Source organism: Suncus etruscus, chromosome 17, assembly GCF_024139225.1.
Source record: "Suncus etruscus isolate mSunEtr1 chromosome 17, mSunEtr1.pri.cur, whole genome shotgun sequence".
Taxonomy (NCBI): Eukaryota; Metazoa; Chordata; class Mammalia; order Eulipotyphla; family Soricidae; genus Suncus; species Suncus etruscus.
In genome coordinates, this window is record NC_064864.1 from 21,496,895 (window position 1) to 21,520,802 (window position 23,908).

Genomic DNA, 23,908 nt, shown 5'->3' on the forward strand with positions numbered 1-23,908 from the left:
TATAGGGCCCTGCTCCACCTCATGTCTGCCCCACTTTGTTCCTACCCATGCCCCTTTTGCTTCACTCTCTGCCCCGATTGACAAGTAGCCCCTTCATGGCCCTACCCCGCGGATTATCTGCATTTTGCCCCTTTCAGTGTTTTTACTTTATTTTATTTTATTTTGGTTTTTGGATCGGGATTCGAACCACCGTACTTCTGTATGCAAGGCAAACGCCCTATCTCCATGCTGTCTCTTCGGCCCGCCCCTTTCAGTGTCCAAGTTCCAGCGGAGGCCCCTCCTGGCATGCCAGTCCACGGTTTGTCCCACAGACCCAGGCCCCGCCCCTGGGACCCGCCCCTCTGCGCAGCCAACCGCGCACGCGTCCTTCCCAGTGGTCCCGCCTATCATCTGTCCCGCCCCCGGTTTCTTTTCCGCCCCATGGCGGCCTTAAACCCCGCCTCTCTCGGGCAGTGCAGGCCACGCCCCCGGCCAACCCATCTGCTCAACCAACCGCACGCGTCGTTTTCAGCGGGATTGGCCCCGCCCCTTTCTCTTTCGGGCCGTCCAGCTCAAGCCACGCCCTCTGGTCCGCCCACACAGTGCCAACCGCACGCGTCGTTTTCTGTCGGCCCGCCCTCGGCCCCGCCCCTTTCCCTTTCGGGTTTTCCAGCCCAGGCCACGCCCTCTGGTCCGCCCACACAGTCTGTTTAGCCAACCGCACGCGTGGTTTTTAGTGGGCCCGCCCTCTGCCACGCCCCTTATGGGGGCACCGCGGCCCAGACCCCGCCCCCTGCGCCGCCAATGGCCCGCGACGAGACGCGACGTGACGCGGGGCCGGGGGCGGGGCGCGGCGCGGAGTGGAGCGGAGCCGAGCGGAGCAGGACGGCCGCCATCTTGCGCGGAGCCCGAGGCCGCCGTGCTGCCGAGATCGTCCGGGCCCCTCGCGTGCGTCGTCGCGTCTCGTCTCGTCTCCTCCCGTCCCGCGCTCGCCCTCCGACGCCTCTCCCGAGGGGTCACGCGGCCGCCGCGGGGACGATGAACGGAGGATAAATGGTGCCCAAGGCAGACAGCGGCGCCTTCCTGCTGCTCTTCCTGCTCGTGCTCACCGTCACCGAGCCGCTGCGGCCAGGTGCGCGGGCTGGGCTGGGCCGGGCGGGCCGAGCGGACCGGGCCTGCTGGGCCGCTGCCAGCCGGGCTCCACCGAACTTGGGGGTGCACGCCTGCAGAGTTTGGGGGCAGATGCAATGGAACCCCCAGGTCCTGCTGCAACGCTGGGGTCCCCGCCACACACACACACACACACACACACACACACACACACACACACACACACACACACACACACACAGCCCAGGAAAGCCAGCCAGCCCTCAGCCCTTCCATTATTGTCACCCGGAGACGTGGCCCCCCAAAAGTCCCCGGGCCAGGGATGCTCTGGGAGTTCGCCCGGCTTGGTGCAAGGGGGTGCATGGGGGCGCCTTCGGGGTGCTTCTGTCTGTCTGCGACCATTTAGGGATTTGTAGCAGCTCTTGCAAGGGGCTTGTAGTGTTTTGCTTTTTGTAAATGAGCTTGGGAGCAAGGGCCATGCATGCATTCAGAATCTTAGCAGCTTCCAATTCTTGGTCCTCCTCTGTCCCCCCTGGTTGTCCCTACCTCCTTCCTGAGATGCAGTGGGGGACAAAAAATTCAGCCCTGAAAAGAGAGCTGAGGTGGCTCCTCTATACCCGGAGGCCAGGTGCCGGGAACCCCTTTATTTTGGTTTTGTTTTGTTTGGGGCCACCCTCGACGGTGCTCAGGGTTTGCTCATTCCTGGCTGGCTCTGTCTGCACTCAAGAATGACTGACTTCTGGTGCTCTAGGTGCAAGGCAGAATACCTTGCCTGCAGTGAACCATCCCGCTGGGGGGACCCTTACTACGTCGATTGACCTGTGAATATCTTCTAAAAGTCAGCAGAGGGGAGAGCAAAGGGAATCTTGAGATCAAGGGAAATGTTGATTATAAGCACATTCATTTCTCTTCTTTTTTAAATGTCTTTCTTTATGCACCATGATTCTAAGCATGTTTGTAGTAGGGGTGAGTTATAAGAAAGAACTCCTCCCTTCACTACTGCAACCTTCACTACCAGTGCTCTCCATCTCCCTCCTCTCCCTCCTCTTTCATTCCTCTTTATATGGACACAGTCGGAAGTCTGAGGCTTTTGTTTGGTTTGGGGCCATACTTGGTGATACTCAGGGTTTACTACTTGCTCTGCACTCAGGAATTTCTCCTGGCAAAACTCCTATGGGACCATATGGGTTGCTGGGGATTGAACCTATCTCAGCCACGTGTAAGGCAAGCACTTTACCTGTTGTACTAACACTGTGGCTCTTTGTGAGTTTATTTTAATTTGGTAAATGGAGGGAACACAATGGTCGTCTTTGTGGGGTCTGTCCAGGCAAGATGTGACCCTCTCTTTTGCTCCAGCCTGCTCCCCCACCCCCGGAGATTCGAGCTGAGCTGTTGTTGGCCCTGTTCCTTTGCCATCTGTTCGGAGATGGACCTCCTGTCAGCATGGCTGGGGCCTGGGCCATGTTCCACCTGGGTGTCTGCATTGAGGCCCCTCCAGGCTCATTGAGCATCTCTGATTGCTCACTACTTCTGCCTCGCCCTCTGGGCAGTGGACGGTGGATTGTGTGGTGTCCTCAGCAGGAACAGAAGCTGGGAAATGTGCTGCCTGTCGAGGAGATGGTGAAGGGATGCTTGAGGACCAGCACCTGTGGATTTATGGGCTCTGGAGGTTGTTTAGAAAACCCTTCGTCTACTGGAGAGAGGCAAGGCCTCAGCTTTGTTCATTGGGTCCCTGAACTTTTGGGGTAAGACCATTCATTCTGCCTATTTTCTCTGGTTTTGGGTTCAGCTTCTGCTACTTGAGTGATGGAGGTAATTAGTGCCTTCAATTCCTTTTTTTTTTTTTTTTTTTTTTTTCTTGTTGGAGAGGGGGAGAAGAGAAGGATATGACAACTATGCTTGGAGGTCATTTCAAGAGGTGCCCAGGGGACCATGTACTGCCAGAGATCGAACCTGGGCCTCCCCCATGCAGAGCCTTTGAGCCATCTTCCCCAACTCTTCTCCCTTTACTCTGTCCACATATCACCGCTGTCGTAGCAGTGTCTTTAAGAGCTTGTTGCCTGCCCGCCTCCAAGGAAGAGCAGTTTCTTCCTCCTACGAGTGCCCTTACCTCCTGGAAACAGATAGGTGTATATCATTCCACTAGTGCGGCTCCGCGCTCAGAAGGCGTTGATGGTGGAAATGTTGCACTGATGAAAGGGGGTGTTCCTTTTTATGACTGAAACCCAGCTACAAACCTGGTTGTAATCATGGTGCTTAAATATGTTATTATTTAAAAAAAAAAAGAAAAGAAAAGGAAAAAGAAGAAGATAGAAATTACTCCTGGCAGGCTCAGGGAACCTTATAGAATACCAAAGTACAAACCTGGGTCGGTCAAGTGCCTGCCTCTAAGGCAGGGGTCTCAAACTCAATTTACCTGGGGGCCACAGGAGGCAAAGTCGGGGTGATCCTTGAGTGCAAAGTCAGTAGTAAGCCTTGAACATTGGGGGGTGTGACCCAAACAACTAAAACAAAGCAAAACAAAAAAAGATTTCTCTAGGGCAGGGCCACAAAACGTTGCATGGAGGGCCGCAAACGGCCCGCGGGCCGCGAGTTTGAGACCCCTGCTTTAAGGGGATCTGCAAGTCAGGGAAGGGCTTCTCCGACTTTAGGGTTTGATCTGAGTTAAAGGAGGTGAGTGGTAGAAAAAGATATATTGCAAGCCCACTGACCCTCCAGATCCAAGCTTTGCAGAAGATGCCAGCACTGTCCTGATTTGTCCTGCAGGTTTGGAGGCTCCAGGCGAGAGTAGCCCTTTAGCACCATGGAATATAGTCCCAAAACAAAATATCAAGGAGCTGAAGAAGAGATAGTACAGCAGATAGAGTGCTGGTCTTGCATGCAGCCAACCCAGCTGGGTTTGGGTTCATTTCTCTGCCTCCAAATAGCTCCCCCTAAGCATTTGCTGGGTGTGGCCAGAATAAAAAAATCTGAAGGTGGGACTGGAGTGATAAAAGTGGGTAGGGCCTTGCACATGGCCAACCCAGGTTTGATTTCAGTATTCCATATGGTTCCCCAGTTCCCTGAGCCTGCTGGGAGTAATTTCTGAGTGCCAACGGGCATGGCCCAAAAAGAAACAAAAGTTGTAAGGTGATGACTCCAACTGGCTCCCTGGTTTTGTTTTTGTTTAGTTTTGATTCTGGGCCACATCTAGTAGTGTTCAGGGCATACTCCTGGCTCTGCTATCAGGAATTACTTCTGGTGAGCTTGGAGTAATTCTCTACCTACTGTCTGGTTCATGACTCCTTGATTTTGGTTGGGCAGTAGGAAGGGTCTCACCATGATTCTTTTGGAGTGTAAGACACAGGATTTGGCTTTTCCCATACTTCTCTGTGCTGGTCTTTGCATGCTGTTTTTCTCTCTCAAGTCCTGGCTTTGGTCCAGGCTGGGGTAGAAGGAGGACACCAGCCAGAATCAGCTTTGAGAGAGCGAGCGCCGATCCATCCCTGTGTGGTGCAGACTCTTTGATGCAGGCTACGCCTCTTTCACCTAGTGGGGGCCAATATGCACTAGATCTTGTAGGGAGTTTTGCGGGGAGAGAGGGTTATTGGCTATATTTGGAGGTGCTTAGGGGCTATTACCAGCTTGGTTCTTGATGTTTTGTTTGTTTTTTTTTTCTCCCCTCCCCTGGTTATTTTTTTTTTAACTTTAATATTGATTGATTAGTTTTGGGGCCACACCCAGCGGTGCTCAGGGGTTACTCCTGGCTCTGCACTCAGAAATCGCCCCTGGCAGGCTGGGGGACCATATGGGATGCCAGGATTCAAACCGGGTCCCTCCCGGGTTGGCTGCATGCAATGCAAACGCCCTACCGCTATGCTATCTTTCTGACCCCTTGATGATTATTCTTGTAAGACAATGCTCAGGGGACAGTGTGACTTCTGGCTCTCCCAGTCTGTTGGACTATCTTTTCTTTTTTTTCTTTTTTTTTCTCATTTTTCCTTTTATTTAAACACTGTGGGTCTAAGTTCTGCATGATTTGAGTTTTAGTCTTATAATGTACACCGCCTGCCCTTTACTCAAGAACATTTCCTGCCACCAATGGCCTCAGTTTCCTTCCCACCCTCCCTATCTGCCTTGAACTCGTACTTCTCTCTCTTTCCCTCTCTCTCTCTGTCCTCTCCCTTCTTCTCTCTCCCCCTCCCCCCACCAGATATTCTCTCCTTTATTTTTATTTTTGGGGGGCCACACCCATTGACACTCAGGCGTTACTCCTGGCTAAGGGCTCAGAAATTGCTCCTGGCTTGGGGGGACCATATAGGACGCTAGGGGATCAAATCACGATCCGTCCTAGGCTAGTGCTTGCAAGGCAGGTGCCTTACCTCTAGCACCAGCGCTCCGGCAATCTCTCCTTTATTTTTGCCATATCCAGTTGTGCTCAAGCATTACTCCTGGCTCTGTGCTCAAATATACTTGGTTGGTGCTCAGGGAACCATATGTGGTGCTGGGGATCAAACCAGCTCAGCCACATACAAGATAGTACCTGCTGTACTATCTCCAGCTCCATTGGTTTCTTTTTTTCTCCTCTGTGTGTGTGGGGGGGCATACTTGGCAGAGCTCAGGGGTTACTTCTGACTCTGCACTCAGAAATAACTCTTGGTGGGTTCAGGACCATGTGAGGTGCTAGAGAATTGAATCTGGGTTGGTCATGTGCAAAGCAGGCGCCCTACCCACTGTACTATTGCTCCAACCCCCCTACCAGAATTTGTTTTAGATGCATGTTTGTTCTTGATTGATTCTTTTATTTGTTTTGTTTTGTTTTGGGGGGTTTGGGGCACACCTGATGGCTCGCAAGGGTTACTTTTTGCTATGTGCTCAGAAACCGCTCCTGGCATGCTTGGGGGACCATATGCGATACCAGGAATCGAGCCTAGGTCCGTCCCAGGTTGGCTGTGTGCAAGGCAAATGCCCTACTGCTATGCTATTGCTCTGGTCCTGTTTTTGGTTGACTCTAAAATATATTCATTAATTCAAAACTCTATGGTCCCCTTGAAGAAAAAACTGTTGATTCATTAATTCAACTCTGTGGTTCCTGTGAGGGAGCCACTATTGATAAGCCTCATTTTACAGATGGGGAAACATACAGCGAGTTCATCAAACTGAATGACTGAGGGAGAGGTCAGGCCTGACTGACACCTGCCAGCCCCTCACTGTCCACTCCTCCTGTGGCGGCCTGCTCTCTCTGTCCTCATGTTTGTGGAGTCCCAAGCTCGAGCTCCTCCATCTACCTAGTGGATTTGCAGGTGGGGCTTCAGAACCTAATGGAAAGAACCAACCCTCCTGCCTAGTCACTTGGTGTTTAGTCACAATGACCTATGATGATATGTGCCACATCTGCTAGGGATTGGTGAACGAGGAAGGACAAATATGCTCGTTTGGGCCACTGACTACTAGGGCATCTCTTTGACTCTTTCTGTGCAGGAATGCAACACTAATGACTGATAACAGTTTTTTTTTTTTGAGCTCTGAATTATGTTTTTGTTGTTATTTGCTTGTTTTGGGGGTACACTTAGCTGTGCTCAGGGATTATGCTTGGCTTTGCACAGCAGCTTCAGGGAAACCATATGGGATGCTAGGAATTAGACTTGGGTAGATTACATGCAAGGCAAATTCCCTAACCACCGAACTATCTCTCTGGCCCCTTGGTCTCTGAATTATGAAAGAAAATCATGCCATGCTATTCACCACAACTCCGTCTTGGGGACCCTGCCCAGACCGCTGAGAATGTTTGCCATGAGTGAGGGCTGTCTACTCTGGGGCTTCTTCAACTGTGTACCCTCCCTTTTTGCCTGAGAAATGCACAGGTGAACATTTGGATGGATTCATCACACTAGTTGATCTGTGTCTTTTCTCATTGTGGCAGCAACCCAGCTGTTTGAAAGTGAAGGTGTGGTGTACGCTGATTGGCCCTTCAGTTCTGCCAGGCGTGGGTGGGTGGGTGGATGGGGACGATAACAAGTGGGGTGGGCAGGATTGAGCCTGGAATCAATTCCTTGCCCTTTGGGGGAGTGACTGGGAAAGAGGTAAATAAGTTGCTGGCCTGCTTCTTGATCAGGATGTTTTTCCCCCTTTGTCTTTTGGAACCCCAATGTTCCTGCTGGTGGCACTGCTTTTGGCCAGTTCATTAAACTGACCGCTGGTCACAGCCCCACCTGGCCTCTAGAGCACCTCACTAGTTAGAGCTGGGATAAGCCAGGAGGATGGGAGTAACCTTGGTTGTGATTGTGGGGTGTTTTCTATTAGTTTGCTTAAAGAAAGTAGGTTTTCAGGGGGGTTGATGCAGACAAGAGGCAGAACTTCATGTTTCTGAGAGGAATGTGTAATGCTTCCTGCCTTACTGCTTTGCTTGCCTCATAAGAAACTCTTCAATGGGGACTGGAACGATAGCACAGTCGGTAGGGTGTTGGCCTTGCACACCGCCGACCTGGGTTCAATCCCCATCATCTTACCAGGGGTCTTCAAACTACGGCCCGTGGGCTACATATTGTATTTATTCCCATTTTGTTTCTTCACTTCTAAATTAGATATATGCAGTGTGCATAGAAATTTGTTCATAATTTTTGTTTTTACTATAATCTGGCCCTCCAACAGTCTGAAGGACAGGGATCTGGCCCCGTTTAAAAAGTTTGAGGACCCCTGTCTCCCAAGCCCACCAGCTCAGACCAGGAAGTAACCCTTGTGACCCACTGGATATGGCTCAAAAACGAACTAACAACCCTTCAGTACTAGTACCTTTATTTGTTTTTGTTTTTGTTTTTTTTCTTTTTTGGCCACACCTGTTGACACTCGGGTTACTCTTGGGTATGCGCCCAGAAATCGCTTCTGGTTTGGGGGGACCATATGGGATGCCAGGGGATTGAACCGTGGTCTGTCCTAGGCTAGCGCTTGCAAGGCAGACGCCTTACCTCTAGTGCCACCACTCCAGTCCAGTACTAGCACCTTTTGAGGGTTGCACCAAAGGATGGCTTTTTTTGTTTGTTTGTTTTGTTTTTTTTGTTTTTGGGCCACATCCATTTGACACTCAGGGGTTACTCCTGGCTATGCGCTCAGAAATCGCCCTTGGCTTGGGGGACCATATGGGACACCGGGGGATTGAACCGTGGTCCATCCTACGCTAGCGCTTGCAAGGCAGACACCTTACCTCTAGCGCCACCTTCCCGGCCCCAAAGGATGGCTTTTTTAAAAAAATAATTGTTTTGTCTGTTTTGGTGTTCGATGTCTACTCCTTGTGTGTTCAGAGATCATTCCTGATGATGCTCAGAGGCAGTGTCAGGGATCAAACCTGGGTGAGCCACACTTAAGGCAAATACCTACCTGCTGGCCCCCAAGGATGATTTCAAGGGCACGGGAAGCTCTGTGGTCAGTGCTCCAATTGGTTCAGGCTGCCTTCAGTTGGAGCTGGCATCTCAGTTTGTGGTTTGGACTGAAGAGTGTTGCTTTTGGGCTCTGGCACCAAGGCCCTTTGTTCAGCTGAGCCTCTGCTGGCTGGTGTAGTGGCCCTGCCCTGAAGTCTTCCCAGGGCCCAGAGACTCCTCGCTTCCCTCTGGGGCTCTGCAGCCCTGCATGCCTGTGATCCGAAAGGTAGAGATGGTGTCACCATGCCCTCCTGCATGGATGGTGTCTCCTCTCTTCAATTTCCTCCCTTGGTGCTTGGGAAAACTGGGAATAGGGAAACCCTTGTTCCTTGATTTGGAATGGAATGTCTGGGCAACTGCATTTAGGGTTGCAGAACAGGGAATTAATGAGAGTGCTACTTAATTGTTTTCTTCATTACATTACTGTACTTTTGCATTTGGGTGCACCGTTCAGTGGTCCTGAGCACCCAGGGTTAGGATAGTTTGCAGCATGGTTGTTAGGTGGTACATTGATTTATTTTTTCTTTTTGGTTTGTTTTTGTTTTGGGATCACACCCAGTGGTGCTCAGGAAGTTACTGTGGCTCTGCACTCAGAAATCACCCCTGGCAGGCTTGGGGAACCATATGGGATGCTGGGAATCGAACTGGGTCCATTCAGGTTTGGCCATGTACAAGGCATACGTCCTACTGCTGTGCTATTGCTCCGGCCCCGACATAAATTGAGTGTGTGTGTGTGTGTGTGTGTGTGTGTTGGCCTGTGATATTGAATGGTGTGTGTGGGGGTTTGTGTGTGTCTTGATTGGCCTGCGATATTGAATGAAAAAGCCAGGTTCATCTTGGCTCTGTGTGCAGAACTGGTCTAGGCAGAAGGGCAAGTGGCCCGGAGTGGGGTGGGGAGATTGGAGGAGGGCTCTTTGACTGACCTACAGTGGGCCAGAAAGCCAGAGCATGCTGGGTTCCTGGGCTCAGGGTTGTGGAGTGAAGATGAGGTTTTGTCTTAGGAGCGGCTGCATCAGATCATGGAGAGGCCAGTGTGGTGGTTTCTGAGCACAGCCCTGCTCACCTGGCTCCAGTCCTGCCCTGAGACTTCTCTGCACCTCAGCTTCCTCACCTGATTCATGGTCTGAACAGTGCAACTGACTCTAGGGTTTTTGTGAGCATTAGCGTGGAAGGTGTAAAGAAATGACATGTGCTTCATAGTGGCTGACTCTCCTTGGGCAGGTCCTGGGTGGGCCTAGGTGTGTGTGTGTGAGGATGCATACAGGCATGTTTCTCGGGGATACCCACTTGGGAGGCTATGGAGCATAGAGTCACACCCACAGTGAGTGCTGAATGAGTACCCATTTGGTGATCTCAAGGATGTGTGGGACTTGCTGAGAACCCCAAAAGCAGCCGCAGCCCTTTGGACAGGGTTAAGATTGTTCCCACCGACATGTTTTGCTTGTGGTCACGTTCATGCTGTGTCCCCTGAGCCGGGTCTGGCACAGAGTGGGCACTCAGAAATCAGTTCCTGAGCAAATGCACAAATGGCTATTTATATTTGGACATAAAGAGCAACAGCTCCCTTAGCTAGCACGCCTTGCAGCTGCCCCTGGTGGGGGTGGCAAGGATGAAGGCCTGTGGCTGCCTGCAGAAACGCCACTGCGGGGGCACCGTTGAGGAGGTGCCGCAAGACCAGCTGGCCTGGGCCTCACACTGCACGCTGGGGTGGGCTTGTTTCCGTGGATGTGAGCCGAGCTGAGGTTCACACACAGGCTAGGGCCTCTCCCGAACATGGGTCCCTGTTACAGTTTACAGATGAGTGTGGCAAGTGTCTGAGTGCCACCTCTCTGATGGATTGCCTTGCAACAAAGACCGAGCATGCACCACTGCCCTCCTGGAGATGCATCCAGGCCAACCCTGGTCCTCCTCCCTCCCTCCCATCTCCATCCTAGCTTACTGGGGGGCACGGCTAGGCTGCACGCGCCTGCTCTCGGCCATCTCTCCCTCCTCTCTGCCTCCTCTGGCTCTTGCTCCAGTTAGCAGTGTTTCCCATTGCCATTGCCGGTGGCCTTGTCAGCTGGCTTCCGGAGCTCTGGCAGTAAGCCATCAGCTCGACCAGCGTGTCATCTGTGTATCCTCAGCAGGGACCCTCAGTGGGGAGAGGACAGGGCCCAGAGGAGCACCCCTGGGGGTGCCCTGGACAGGAGATGCCATAGGTCTTCCACACCGATGCTTTTTCCACCTCCTGGAGTCCTGGGTTGGGTGGACCCACCGTGGGCTGCAAAGCTCAGAGACTCCTAATACAAGACATCCTGGAAGAACCCAGCAGGGTTGTGGCTCCCTGAGGTTAGTGCAGACTGTGACCACTGCCCTTGGCCGGTTGTTGGCTGTTCTCAGGGGGATGGACACCCCAATTTCAGACTCTTGGCCGCCTCAGTGTGGGTTGCACATGTGACTGAGCCATTGGGAGAGCAAGGGCAGAGTGTGAGTAGGACATGTGGAGCTTCTCACATGTAGGAAAATTCAAACAGAATGTTTCAGATAGGACCAGAGAGTTGGTGCAGCTCAGGCCCTGTGGTGCCAGAATTCTTCCGGCCACCCACTGCAATGCTCAGGAGGCCTTGTGGTGCGGGTTCCAACTCAGTTGGGTGTGTACACCCTACTACTGTTCTGTCTTCCAGCCCCCAGTTTGAATATTTTTATTTCCAGGCTTGTATTGTTTTTTTGGTGGTGGGGGAGGGAAGTGGGAAAGGCACACCCAGAAATCCATAGGATTTACTCCTGGCTCTGTGCTCAAGATCACTCCCTGTGGGCTCGGGACCATGTGGGATGCTGGGGGACTAACCCAGGTCAATCACATGCAAGATAAGATCCCTACCCAGGGGCCGGAGAAACAGCATGGTGGTAAGGCATTTGCCTTGCATGCAGAAGGATGGTGGTTCAAATCCCAGCATCCCACCTGGTCTCCCGATTTCTGAGCATAGAGCCAGGAGTAACCTCTGAGCACTGCAGGGTGTGATTCAAAAAAAAAGAACAAAAGACCCCTACTCAACTGTATTATGGCTCCAGTCCCTCTTGTTTTATACCCTAGTCTTTGATGAAAAGCATTTTAGAAACTCAGGTATTGGTGGTAGTCAATTTCATTGCTACTACAGGTATCAGTCCCTCAGCCTGCCGTGTGTGTGTGTGTGTGTGTGTGTGTGTGTGTGTGTGTGTGTGTGTGTGTGTGTGTGTGTGTGTCTTTAGAGTGTGTCAGTGTGGATCTCCTTTTATTTTTTATTTTTTGATTTTTGAGTCACACCTGGCAGGGGTCAGAGGTTACTCCTGGCTCTGCGCTCAGAAATCGCTCCTGGCAGGCACCGGTGACCATATGGGATGCCGTGATTCGAACCATCGTCCCTCCTGGATCGGCTGTATGCCAGGCAAATGCCTTACCGCTGTGCTATCTCTCTGGCCCCAGTGTGGATCTCTTTTATTGGAATGCTTTTTTTATTGTAATACTTTCTCATTATCTCACTTCTGCATTGATAATGCCAGCTTCCCGTAGCATCAGTAGTTCTTTTGCTCATCTGCTTAATCCCACAGGTCCCACAGGCTAGTTTCTGACGTGCCACTGCTGCTACCAGTCCCAGCAACACACCATGAGAGTTTGAGTCACTTGCTTTTTTATGCTGAATGGAATATACTCAGATTACTGGCATCCCTGACACTATTTTTTGGGTCACACCAAATTACTTCTGACTCTGCACTCAGAAATTGCTCCTGGCATTTCAGGGGACCATATGGAATGCTGGAATTGAAGCACCATCAGTCCTGGGTCAGCCACATGCAAGGCAAATGCCCTACCACTGTGCTCTCTCCGGCTCCACACATTTTTATTTTTAAATCATTTCTTAAGTACCATGGTTACAAACTTGTTCGTAATTGCATTTCAGCCATAAAATGCACACCCACTTCGTGACACACTTTAAAGCAATGCAGTGAAGGTCAGGTTGTAGGCTCATTCTTTAAACTTTGACCGGCGTGTGGAGTCACAGAACCAAAAGCACGTTCCAGATGCTCAGCAGTGTCACCACCCCACAGCGTCTCCTGTGCTCAGCCCCTCCCGACCTTGAGTTGCCCGGTGGGAAATTCTCCTGGTCACAGGCTTCTTTCTGTCGCACGTGCTAACCCAAGTTCACTTTTACACTTTGCAGTTTATATATAGGTTCTTACGGTTTATGTATTTTTCAGGGTGGGGCTCACAGGGCTCATCGTTGATCTGTTTTGAATGACTCCTGATGTCCGCTGGGGATTAAGAATTGAAATTTTGAGATGGGGATATCTACTTGTATCTTTGAACCACCTTTGCAGTCAGCTGTAAAAGCCCAGTTGCCCTCCTTGGTATGTGGCTGTTTCCTTTTCAGTGACGCACATATCTTGTGTGCTTTGGATCCCAGAGGCTTGTACTGTTTTGTTTTTGCGCCACACCTGACTGTGCTCAGGGCTTACTCATGGCTCTGAGCTCAGTGATCATCTTTGGTGGTGCTGGAGGAAACCATTTGGGGTGTTGGGGATTGAATCCAGGGCAGCTGTCTGCAAGGCCAGCTCCCTACCTGCTGTGCTGTGTCTCCGAGCCTAGGAAGTACTTTTGAAGCACTCCATTGCTGTTCTTTCATGATTGTGCTTTTCCGTGCATCTCTGAGAAGTCTTTGTTTATAGGCTAGATAGTCTTTTCATATCCCAGTGAGATTTTGAGTTCAGTTCTTCTAGGATCTCCCCTTATTGCGGGGGGTGGGGGCACTACCTGAAGGTATTTGTGGCTTACTGCTGCCTTTGCACTGAGGGGTCACTCCTGGTGGGCTTGGGGACCATGCAGCAGTGCCACAGATCAAACCCTGGCTGGCTGGTTCCCTACCTGCTTTCCTGTCTCTCCGGCCCACCAGGACCTCCTTGTATTTCCCGTTCGGTTCTTGTTCTTCCAGCTCAGAGCCTGGCAGGAGGCACAAGGCAGTGTTCATTTGGCAGAGGTAATGGGTTTGTCTTGAGGATTTAAATATAATAATGTCTTCAAGGCACTCAAAACATTGGCATATGCACAAGAACAGTCAAACTGGGTTAGCTACAGCTGTTGTTTCTTCTGAAATGAATCTGAAATGAATGGGCTGTCCTTGCCGTGGCTGTCGTTGAAGTGTGCTAAGTGCAGACTTCAAGCTGCCAATTGATGTCGTATCCAGGGTGAGGTAGCGCATATTCCAGCTCTTACTTCCAACCCCCTGCTTAGGCTTTATTCCCAGCTTATACCCTCCAACCCCCTTCAGTACACAGATGCATATTTTTCTTCCCTCTCTGGCCTTACCACTACTATAGCTCTGGTCCTGGCACCAAGGCATAATTTTGGGGTAGAGGCCATTTCTGATTCAGTGCCTGAGTGGGTGGAGCCTCACACATCCCATCTCAGCTCTTAGAAACATACTAAAAGCTGGAGAGATAGTACAGGGCTTGGCATTCGGCCAATCCAGGTTTGATCTCCAGTATCCCATACAGTCTACTAAACCTTACCAGATATTTCTGAGCACAGAACCAGTAGGAAACCCTGAATATCACTGGGGGTTTGCCCCCTCACTTGAAAAAAGAAAACAAAAAATAAATAAATACATAAAACCATACTTTAACATGATCTGAATATGCTCTGAGCTCAGCACTAAGGTGTTTTCATGGTTATACTATTTTCTCCATCTCTGACTCTAGGCCCAGGCACTCCTGGCTCTGTGCTGACTTGAGGGAGTGCTATGTTTCTTGCCTTATAGCTTCAAAGAAGGGGTCCGAATCTTACTCTTAAATCAGGTGCAGGGCACATTGGGTCAGCAATTTCCTCCCCAGCATCTGCTCGGCTCAGCTGGTTTGGGAGATAGTGGTTGGCACAAAGCCCAGGTGACGTCTGGGTCTAGTTCTGCTGCTGCTAATATGGCATAGGGCTTGGGGTGAAGTGAGGAGGCCAGTCAGATGGAAGTATCCAGAAATGGGAATAGTGTCTAGCAAGTGGTAGTGGTCATTTGCTCTCTGAGTGGAGTCCCAGTGTCTGAGCCTCCAGGCGTCGGCTAGATTCCAAGCTGAAAGGTCATAAGGAAGTTCAATGGCTGCATCCTTCCTGCTGCTATCCTGCCACCTACCGTGGCACAAAGTGGCCCAAGCCCCACTAACAGCCCCCCTCAAACCACCCCCCCCCCCCATGCCCGGATGTTGTCACTGAAACCTATGGCACACTGGGCTGGGCTCTTGTCCCACTTCCCTTTCTCTGCATGGGGCTCTATGGCAGCACCTGCCTCTTCACTGTACCTCAAGATCATGCCAAGGGATGAGGTACAGGAAATGCTTGCAGCTCAGCACCCTGACTGCCCAGAGAACAGGACAGGGTGGTTCCCTTCATGTTCTGCAGAGGAAGTTGTTTAGCCCAGGGGGGAGGGATCATTGTTGCCGTCCAGTTTTGAAGCCAGGGTTGGTCTTCTGAAAGCTCATCCCATATGTGGTGCCTCAGGGGCTGCAGGGCAGAAGCTTGCCAACACACCTGGCACTGACAGCTATCGGAAGAGCCAGAGGGACTGCAGGGACTGTTGGCCTCTGGGTCCCAAGAGCCTGAGTGGAGGTGGAAGGGCTGGAGGCACCCTGTGCTCTGTGGCTGGAACACTGGGGTGGTCAGAGTTGAGTCTGGAGTGCACGGAAGATACACAGGCTCAGGAAGGCTTTTTCTCGCCTCCTGATTCTGCCTTTAGTCCCTTATCCTCTGCCCATGGCTGACTTGGTGAAACTCCTACACAGCTGGTGGGCCTCATTCCCAAAGCCAGGGGCTTCCCATGGAGCTGTTTGGGAAGTTCCCTTTGGCTTTACTGTTCAGTGGCCTCTGCCACCTCTAGGATGCAGCCTCTCCCCTTTCTGCCCCTTATTCTCAGCCTTTTACCTTGGGGTCCTTGATATATGAGTTTCCTTTTTGTTTGTTTTGGGGTCACACCTAATGATGCCCAGGGGTTAGCTCTGCACTCAGAATCACTTGCGGTTTTTGAGGGAATCATATGAGATTCCAGGGACCAACCCCAGGTTAAGCACGTGGAATGCAAACCCCTTCCCAGCTGTACTGTCTCTCCAGCCCCAGACCCTCAGTTTTGTGCTTCAGACCTCTCTTGAGTGGTTGTTCTCCTATCCCTTGCCACCACTTCTAATGACTATGGCCCTAGAACTGCCATGCATAGAATCAAGTAAGCACTGTGGGAAAGTCTGCTGGAAGCCACTGTTGGCCTTTTTTGAATGAATCCACAGTCTGCACCACCTCATTCTGCTAAGAGTCAGCCTGCTGGACAGTGGAGCCCTCCAGGGTGGGCTTGATGGCTGTGATTAAGAGGAGGTGAGCAGGTTCTCTCCTGCCTTTTGAGATGGGCAGGTTCTCTCCTTCCTTTTGTGCTGGAGACTTTCCCCCTGCTCTTCCCTCTGTTGTTAGGACGACCCAGGGTAACCACGTGAGGCTGCGCTGTGACCAGAAATTTCCAGCAGTGCCCGGGATCCCAGGAAGCAGGTCCCCCTGGAAGCGGACGGGCAGTGCTGGGTGGGTTTGAGCATGCAAGCCAGCCCCAGCCCTGGGAAGTTTCCTCTTTCCTGAGCCCCAGGACTGTATCTACCTTTCCCTGTCCCTTCTGGGCTGCTGCTGAAGCAAATCAATCCCTGACAGTTCATGTGTAGCTACATTTCCCAGTGACTTGTGATAGTGCCGTTTATATACTTTCAGAGGAGCCCACGAGGCTTACTGATGAAGAGGACATGGAAGCTGGAGTGAAAACCTGTGTTGCAGAGACTGAGTTTCTAGGGAACATCAGGTCCCCTGCATGGTTTCAACTTGGAGCTCTTCAGAGCAGAAAGGGTTTTTGTCTGTGCCTCACAGAGAAACCTGTTTGCATAAAGACCAAGAATGTAATCTACTTTCTCCTCAGTGCATTTTTGGTTTGTTTGTTTCTTGGGCCACACCCTGTGACTCTCAAGGGTTACTTCTGGTTCTGTGCTCAGAAGTCATTCCTGGTTTGGGGGACCATATGGGATGCCGGGGATTGAACTGAGGTCTGTCCTGGGTCAGCTGCGGTCAAGGCAAAGCCCTCCTGCTGTGCTCTCTCTCCAGCCCCCTCATTTATTTGCAGACATGCACATGTCTCATAGGATCTGTGCTTGGAATTTTCTCCTTATAGGATCTGTTTTTTGTGGGGGAGCTAATATTTATTTGGGGGGCTTTTTGTGGCTCAGAGTGCGGGGGGTCACTCCTTGGTGAGCTGGGGATTATCCCACAGGCTCCTGTGTGCATTGAGCCCATTCAAAGAACTCTTTCTTGAACCTCAAATCTGTTTTTATAGGCACCTCTGCAGCAGTGCTAGACTGATAGTTGGCTCCATGGTACAGGACTCATAATTCAGTGCTTAGACCTAAAAAGCTTGGTGCTCTGGGACCCTAGAGTACTGGAGATCACCAGGGCCACAATCTGTGTACAGGAGTGGGGAGGAGAAGCAGTGCCTCATGCTAACTATTTTGAATTTGGTAAAATGCACGTAACATAAAATTGACTTTCTGTTTTGGGGTCATACTCGTGATGCTCAGGTGATGCTCTGTGTTCAGGGGTCATTCCTGGCAGGGCTCGGGGACCAGATGGTGCTGGGAATCAAACCCAGGTTGGGTGCTTGCAAGCAACCCACTGTACTATGGCTTCAGCTTAGTAAGTCTACATTTTAACTTTTTGAACACATGTTTGAGAATCTTGGATTAAAAAATTTTTGTTTAGGGGCATAGCAGGTAAGATGGTTTCTTTGCATGCGGCTGACCCGGGTTCGATTTCCAGCATCCCAAGCTCTAGCAGTGATTCCCAAGTGCAGTCATTCTTAGTAAACCCTGAGCACAGCCAGCTTCAGCACAACAACAACAAAACTGGACTGGGATTGTAGCTCAGAGGTAGAACAACTGCTTTGAATGTGTGAAGCCCTGAGTTCAATTCCAGGTACTACGAAAACAGAAAAAAAAAATTTTTTTTAATTTTCTCAGTGTCTATTTTTAATACATTTGTAATGAGTGTTGCTTGAAATAGCCTGTATAAACAAAAGCTCTTTAGAAATCCTGAGAAGTGTTAAGAGCAGGGGCTGGAGCAATAGTAGCACTAGTAGCAATAAGTAAAACACTTACCTTATACACAGCCAATCACAGTTTGATTCCTGGAACCCCATAAGTTCCCCCTGAATGCTGCCAAAAGTGATCACTGATCCAGTAGTGAGCACTGAGCTGGAGTAAATGGGACCCAACACTGAATGTTGACTTTCCTCTCCCTCTCCTCCCCAAAGTTAGGAGCAAAAAGGCTCATGAAATGGAAATTTTGAGAGTATTAAAAGGATCTCTCTCGGGAGTTGCAGCCTTCCAGTGACCTGGTGAGGGCATGGGGCCTCCTTTTGGGTCCAGGAGCTAAAGGCAAGAATAGTTTTAAAAGCCACCAGCAGGAGCCGTAGCAATAGCACAATAGTAGGGTGTTTACCTTGCATGTAGCCAACCCAGGTTTGATCCCCATATGGTCCCTGAGTCTTCCAGGAGTGATCACCCAGGGCCAGGGGTGATGCCTGAGCACCACCAGGTGTGGCCCAAAACTAAAAACAAGTAAACAAAAAGCCATCAGCTATCTCCAGCTTGGAACAGCCTGCATGTGCTCTTTCCCGACCCACAGTCTGGAGTGGACAGCACAGGAGACTGCAGTGGGAGAAGGGCTGACTTCCTTCCGATCTGGCAGAAATTGAATACTTGACAAAGGTACTCGCGGCTGTTGAGAATGAGAGCTTAGAATGATGATTTTGATCAACGTGTCAGAATCCAACCCACAGAACTACTCCTGACTGAAGTCGCTGCCACACTGAGTCCCAGGTCATCTACTTCATTTGCTCCAGAAGAGGAGCATGGGACCAGGTGGTGAATAATTTTGAAGTGAGTCAACACATGTTAGCCAGTGACTCACCTGTTGGATTTGCCTTTAGAACAGCCCCTGAACTACACAGAGGTGAATCAGAACTTTCCCTGTCGGAAAATTGCTGACATTTTTGCATTTACGTAAAATAGTAAAAACCAGCGCGGGGATGTGACTCAAGTAGTAGAGCACATACCTTGCATGTACAGGGCCTGGGAATTTTGTTGTTGTTGTTGGTTTGTTGGTTTTGGTTTTTTTGGGTTTTTTTTTTTTGTTTTTTTTTTTTTTTGGTTTTTGGATTTTGGGTTGCACTCGGCAGCGCTCAGGGATTACTCCTGGCTCTACGGCTCAGAAATCGTTCCTGGCAGGCTCACTCGGGGGATCATATGGGATGCTGGGATTCGAACCAGCGTCCTTCTGCATGCAAGGCAAATGCCCTATCTCCATGCTATCTCTCCAGCCCCAGGCCCAAGAATTTAGAGTCTGTCCCTGACACCATCAAGCCCTGGCTTCCATCTCTGTGGGGTGCAACCCAGTTAGTCCTTGAGCATGGCCAACTTGACCCTCATCTCTGTGGGGTGCAACCCAGTTAGTCCCCGAGCATGGCCGACTTGACCCACACACGCGCGCGGAAAGATACAGAAAGATCTTTGAATAGTTCAGCTCTCATTGAGTGAGTGACTTTCCCATGCATGCTGGGCGTTAGGAATGGGTCTAGGGGAGCTTAGAGATGGACCCATCGTGTCCTTCTCTAGAACATGCTTAGCAGCTTCAGCTGACTGCTTTTTTCCTTTTGTTGATTTTGAGCTTTTGTATTTGTGGCTGCTTTTGTCCATGGCTTGTTTCTTTTCACTGCCAAGCAGTATTCCATTGTATGACTACAGTGCAGTTTGTTTATCCATTTTCTCCTCAGTGGCCATTTGTGTTCTTTCCAGTGTTTGGCTAAAAGTCACTGCACAAGTCTGCATGGACTTGTACTTTCATTCTCTTAATACCTGAGTGTAGATGACTGTGTTTGTACTATGGGTATATAGTCAGCTCTTTTAGAAACTCAGATTGTTTTCCGAAGTAGATACACCATTTCACCTTGCTAGCAATGTAGGAGGCTTTCGTTAACTTCACATACTTGCCAACATTTAGTTGTCATTGTTCTTTCTATTTTAACCATCCTAATAAATGCATAATGATACCTTATTATGGTTTTAATTTGCATTTCCTTCATGACTAATGATGTGGAGCACCCTTTTATGAGCTTGTATGCCATCTGGAAGGCTGCTAATTCGCTATCTAGATACCTTGTTTGGTTAGATGTCCATTCATATCTTTTGCCCATTTTAATTAGGCATTATTCGGAGTTGGAAAGAGATAGGGTTTTAAGGCAAACTTGCCGTGCATGCAACTGTCCTGGGTTTCATCCTTGAACTCCACACACGGTCCCGAGTCCTTTGTTTTTTTGGTTTTTGGGCCACACCCGGTGATGCTCAGGGGTTACTCCTGGCTATGCGCTCAGAAGTCGCTCCTGGCCTGGGGGACCCTATGGGACACTGGGAGATCGAACCGCGGTCCATCCAAGGCTAGTGCAGGCAAGGCAGGCACCTTACCTCTAGTGCCACCGCCCGGCCCCAAGTCCTTTCATAAGTGATCGCTGAACACAGCTACAAGCACTCCCTGAGCATCTTAAGGATATGGCCCCAAAACCCGTGTTATTTCTTGTTGAAATGTGAGTGTTCTTTAAATAGACTTTAGACAGGTTCTTTATCAGTTAATGCACTTTACAAAGGTTTTCTCAATATATGACCTGAATTTTCATTCTGATGAAGAGAACTAGATTTTGATGGAATCCAATTTATTAATTTTTCATTTATTGGAACACTTTAAATAAATGTATCCAAGAGTCTTTGTCTAATCGAGTCACAAAGATTTTGTCCTGGGCTGGAGAGACCACGGCGGGTGAGGTGTTTGCCTTGCATGTGATAAACCTCAGTTCAGTCTGGTACCTCAGATAGTCCCCTGAGTACCTTGAGAATGATGCCTGAGCACAGAGCCAGGAGTAAGCCTGAGCATATGACTCAAAATACCCTCATCCCCCAAAACTTTTATACTTCTTTGGGGAACCAAATCCAGCAAATTATTCCTGGTAGTTTTTAAGGGAACCATATGGAATGCTGGGGATCAGACCTAAGTTGATTGCATGCAAGCAAAACACCCACCCACTATATACTTATGCTCCAGTTCCCAAGATTTTTGTTCATTTAAATCTTACTCTTAGGCTTATGTTTTTAGTTCTTTTTTGGTTCAAGGAATGGATCAAAATGTTGTGGTTTGTTTGTTGTTGTTTTTGTTTTTTTTTTGATTTTTAAAATTTTGGGGGCTGGAGTGGTGGCGCAAGCAATAAGGCTTCTCTGCCTTGCACATGCTAGCCTAGGACAGACTGCAGTTTGATCCCCTGGCATCCCATATGATCCCCCAAGCCAGGATCAATTTCTGAGTGCATAGTCAGGAGTAACCCCTGAGCGTTGCCGGGTATGACCGAAAAACTAAAAAAAAAAATATTCTTTTGGCATTGGGGCCACACCTGGCAGTGCTCCTGTTAGCCCTATCTCTGCACTCAGGAATTTTTTGTGGTGCCTTGGAGCTATGTGGGATGCTGGGGTTGAATTTAGATTAACCCCATGCAAGGCAAGTGCCCTATAGGCTGTACTATCTATAGCTCTGGGCTCGCTATGTCTTCTATGCTTGTGATATGCTATCCTGATTATGGATCTTTAATATTAAGTCTTCAAGTCAGATAGTACCCTCCTTCCACTTTTTTTTTTGGGGGGGGGTCACACCCAGCAGTGCTCAGGAGTTACTCCTGGCTCTATGCTCAGAAATTGCTCCTCGAGGCCGTCGAGGTGGCGCTAGAGGTAAGGTGTCTGCCTCCCAAGCGCTAGCCAAGGAAGGACCACGGTTCGATCCCCCAGCGTCCCATATGGTCCCCCCAAGCCAGGGGCAATTTCTGAGCGCTTAGCCAGGAGTAACCCCTGAGTATCAAACAAGTGTGGTCCGAAAAACCAAAAAAAAAAAAAAGAAAAAAAGAAGGGGCCGGGCGGTGGCGCTAAAGGTAAGGTGCCTGCCTTGCCTGCGCTAACCTTGGACGGACCGCGGTTCGATCCCCCGGTGTCCCATATGGTCCCCCAAGCCAGGAGCAACTTCTGAGCACATAGCCAGGAGTAACCCCTGAGCATTATCGGGTGTGGCCCAAAAAAAAAAAAAAAAAAAAAAAAACTCTCCAGCATGTCCTCTGTCTCCCGGAATTGGTGAGGAAACCCGATATTTCTTGGGGCCCGGAGAGATAGCACAGCGGCGTTTGCCTTGCAAGCAGCCGATCCAGGACCAAAGGTGGTTGGTTCGAATCCCGGTGTCCCATATGGTCCCCCGTGCCTGCCAGGAGCTATTTCTGAGCAGACAGCCAGGAGTAACCCCTGAGCAATGCCGGGTGTGACCCAAAAACCAACAAAAAAAAAAAAAAAAAGAAAAAAGAAAAAAGAAATTGGGGGGCCGGGAAGGTGGCGCTAGAGATAAGGTGTCTGCCTTGTAAGCTCTACCAAGGAACGGACCGCGGTTCGATCCCCCGGTGTCCCATATGGTCCCCCCAAGCCAGGGGCGATTTCTGAGCACATAGCCAGGAGTAACCCCTGAGCGTCAAACGGGTGTGGCCCAAAAACCAAAAAAAAAAAAAAAAAGAAATTGGAAATTACTCCTGGTAGGCTCGGGGGACCATATGGGATGCGGGGATTCAAACCACCGTCCTTCTGCATGCAAGGCAAATGCCTTACCTCCATCTCTGGCCCCCTTTATTTTATTTATTTTTTGTTTTGTTTTGTTTTTGGGTCACACCCGGCAGCGCTCAGGGGTTACTCCTGGCTCTATGCTCAGAAATCACTCCTAGTAGGCTCGGGACCATATGGGATGCCAGGATTTGAACCACTGACCTTCTGCATGCAAGGCAAATGCCTTACCTCCATGCTATCTCTCCGGCCCCTTATTTTATTTTATTTTTTAATGTATTGCATTTGTGTATTTAAAAAAGAGAGAGGTTGGGTCTTATCTAGCTGTGCTTAGGGACTGTTGCTTTTTTTTTTGGTTTTTGGGTCACACCCAGCAGCAGTAGCGCTTGGGTTATTCTTGGCTCTGCACTCAGAAATTGCTCCTGGCAGGCACTGGGGACCATAAGGGATGACAGGATTCAAACTACCCCCTCCTGGATTAGCTGTGAGCAAGGCAAACGCCCTACCACTGTGCTATCTCTCTGGCCCCAGGGACTATTTCTGACTCTGCTCAGGCAGGGGTCATTCCTGGCAGTACTCAGGGGACCAGATGTAATGCTAGGATTGAACCCTGTCAACTGTGTGCAAGACAAGAGACCTTGTTGAAGTGTCTCTGTGGCCTCTTAAAATAATTCTTTATGTCGGGGCTAGAATGATAGCACAGCGGGCAGGGCATTTGCCTTCACAAGCCTGACCTAGGTTCTATCCTCGGCATCCCATAGTGGCTCCCAAGCCTGCTAAGGAATAACTTCTGAGTACAGAGCCAGGAGTAACCCTTGAGCACCACAGAGTGTGGCCCCAAAAACCCATACAAAAGAAAAAAAATTTCTTGTTTTTTGTTTTGGGGCCCCACCTGGTGACGCTCAGGGGTCACTCCTGGCTATGCGCTCAGAAATCGCTCCTGGCTTGGGTACCATATAGAACGCGAGGGGATCGAACCGACATCTGTCCTAAGTTAGCGCTTGCAAGACAGACAGATGCCTTACTGCTTGCACCACCGCTCTGGCCCCAGGGAAAAATATTCTTTTTTTTGTTTGTTTGTTTTTGAGTCACACCTGACAGCGCTCAGGGGTTACTCCTGGCTCTACACTCAGAAATTGTTCCTGGCAGGCTCCAGGGGCCATCTGGGATGCCGGGATTCGAACCACCGACCTTCTGCATGCAAGGCAAAAGCCTTACCTTCATGCTATCTCTCCAGCCCTGAAAAAAAATTCTTTTTTTTTTTTTTTTCGGGCCATACCCGTTTGATGCTCAGGGGTTACTCCTGGCTAAGCGCTCAGAAATTGCCCCTGGCTTGGGGGGACCATATGGGATGCCGGGGGATCGAACCACAGTCCTTCCTTGGCTAGCGCTTGCAAGGCAGACACCTTACCTCTAGCACCACCTCGCTGGCCCCTAAAAAAATTTCTTAATGTGTTATTCTTATAGTGGTTCATTCAGCTAAATTTATGCTTTCTTTGAGTTCTATGAACATCCTCCATATTTTTTTCTCTAAACTCTGAGGGGCTAAATAGGTGGTTTTCGGGTCATCAGAGCCTCCATCTTCATTCTCTATGCGTGGTGTTAGCCTGCATTGTTTCCCCATTGTCATGCTTGTAATGTGACGTTTTTTGCGTGTTGTGCTTGGGATCATTGAGTAGGAGTGAAGTGGAGCGGCCGGGCTCCTCTGACTTTGTCCTTCGTAA

At 50.0% G+C, this 23,908-nt stretch overlaps 1 protein-coding gene across 2 annotated transcripts in view; it reads left to right on the forward strand.

Moving 5' to 3' along the window:
• Window positions 1–938: 938 nt before the first annotated feature.
• DGCR2 (DiGeorge syndrome critical region gene 2) overlaps window positions 939–23,908 on the forward strand; it is a 63,095-nt gene continuing 40,125 nt past the window's right edge. For both annotated transcript variants that reach the window (XM_049764615.1, XM_049764616.1), the window contains exon 1: window positions 939–1,111. In XM_049764615.1, the coding sequence (XP_049620572.1) occupies window positions 1,033–1,111 (79 nt within the window). In that variant the 5' untranslated portion in view covers window positions 939–1,032. The remainder of the gene's footprint in view (window positions 1,112–23,908) is intronic.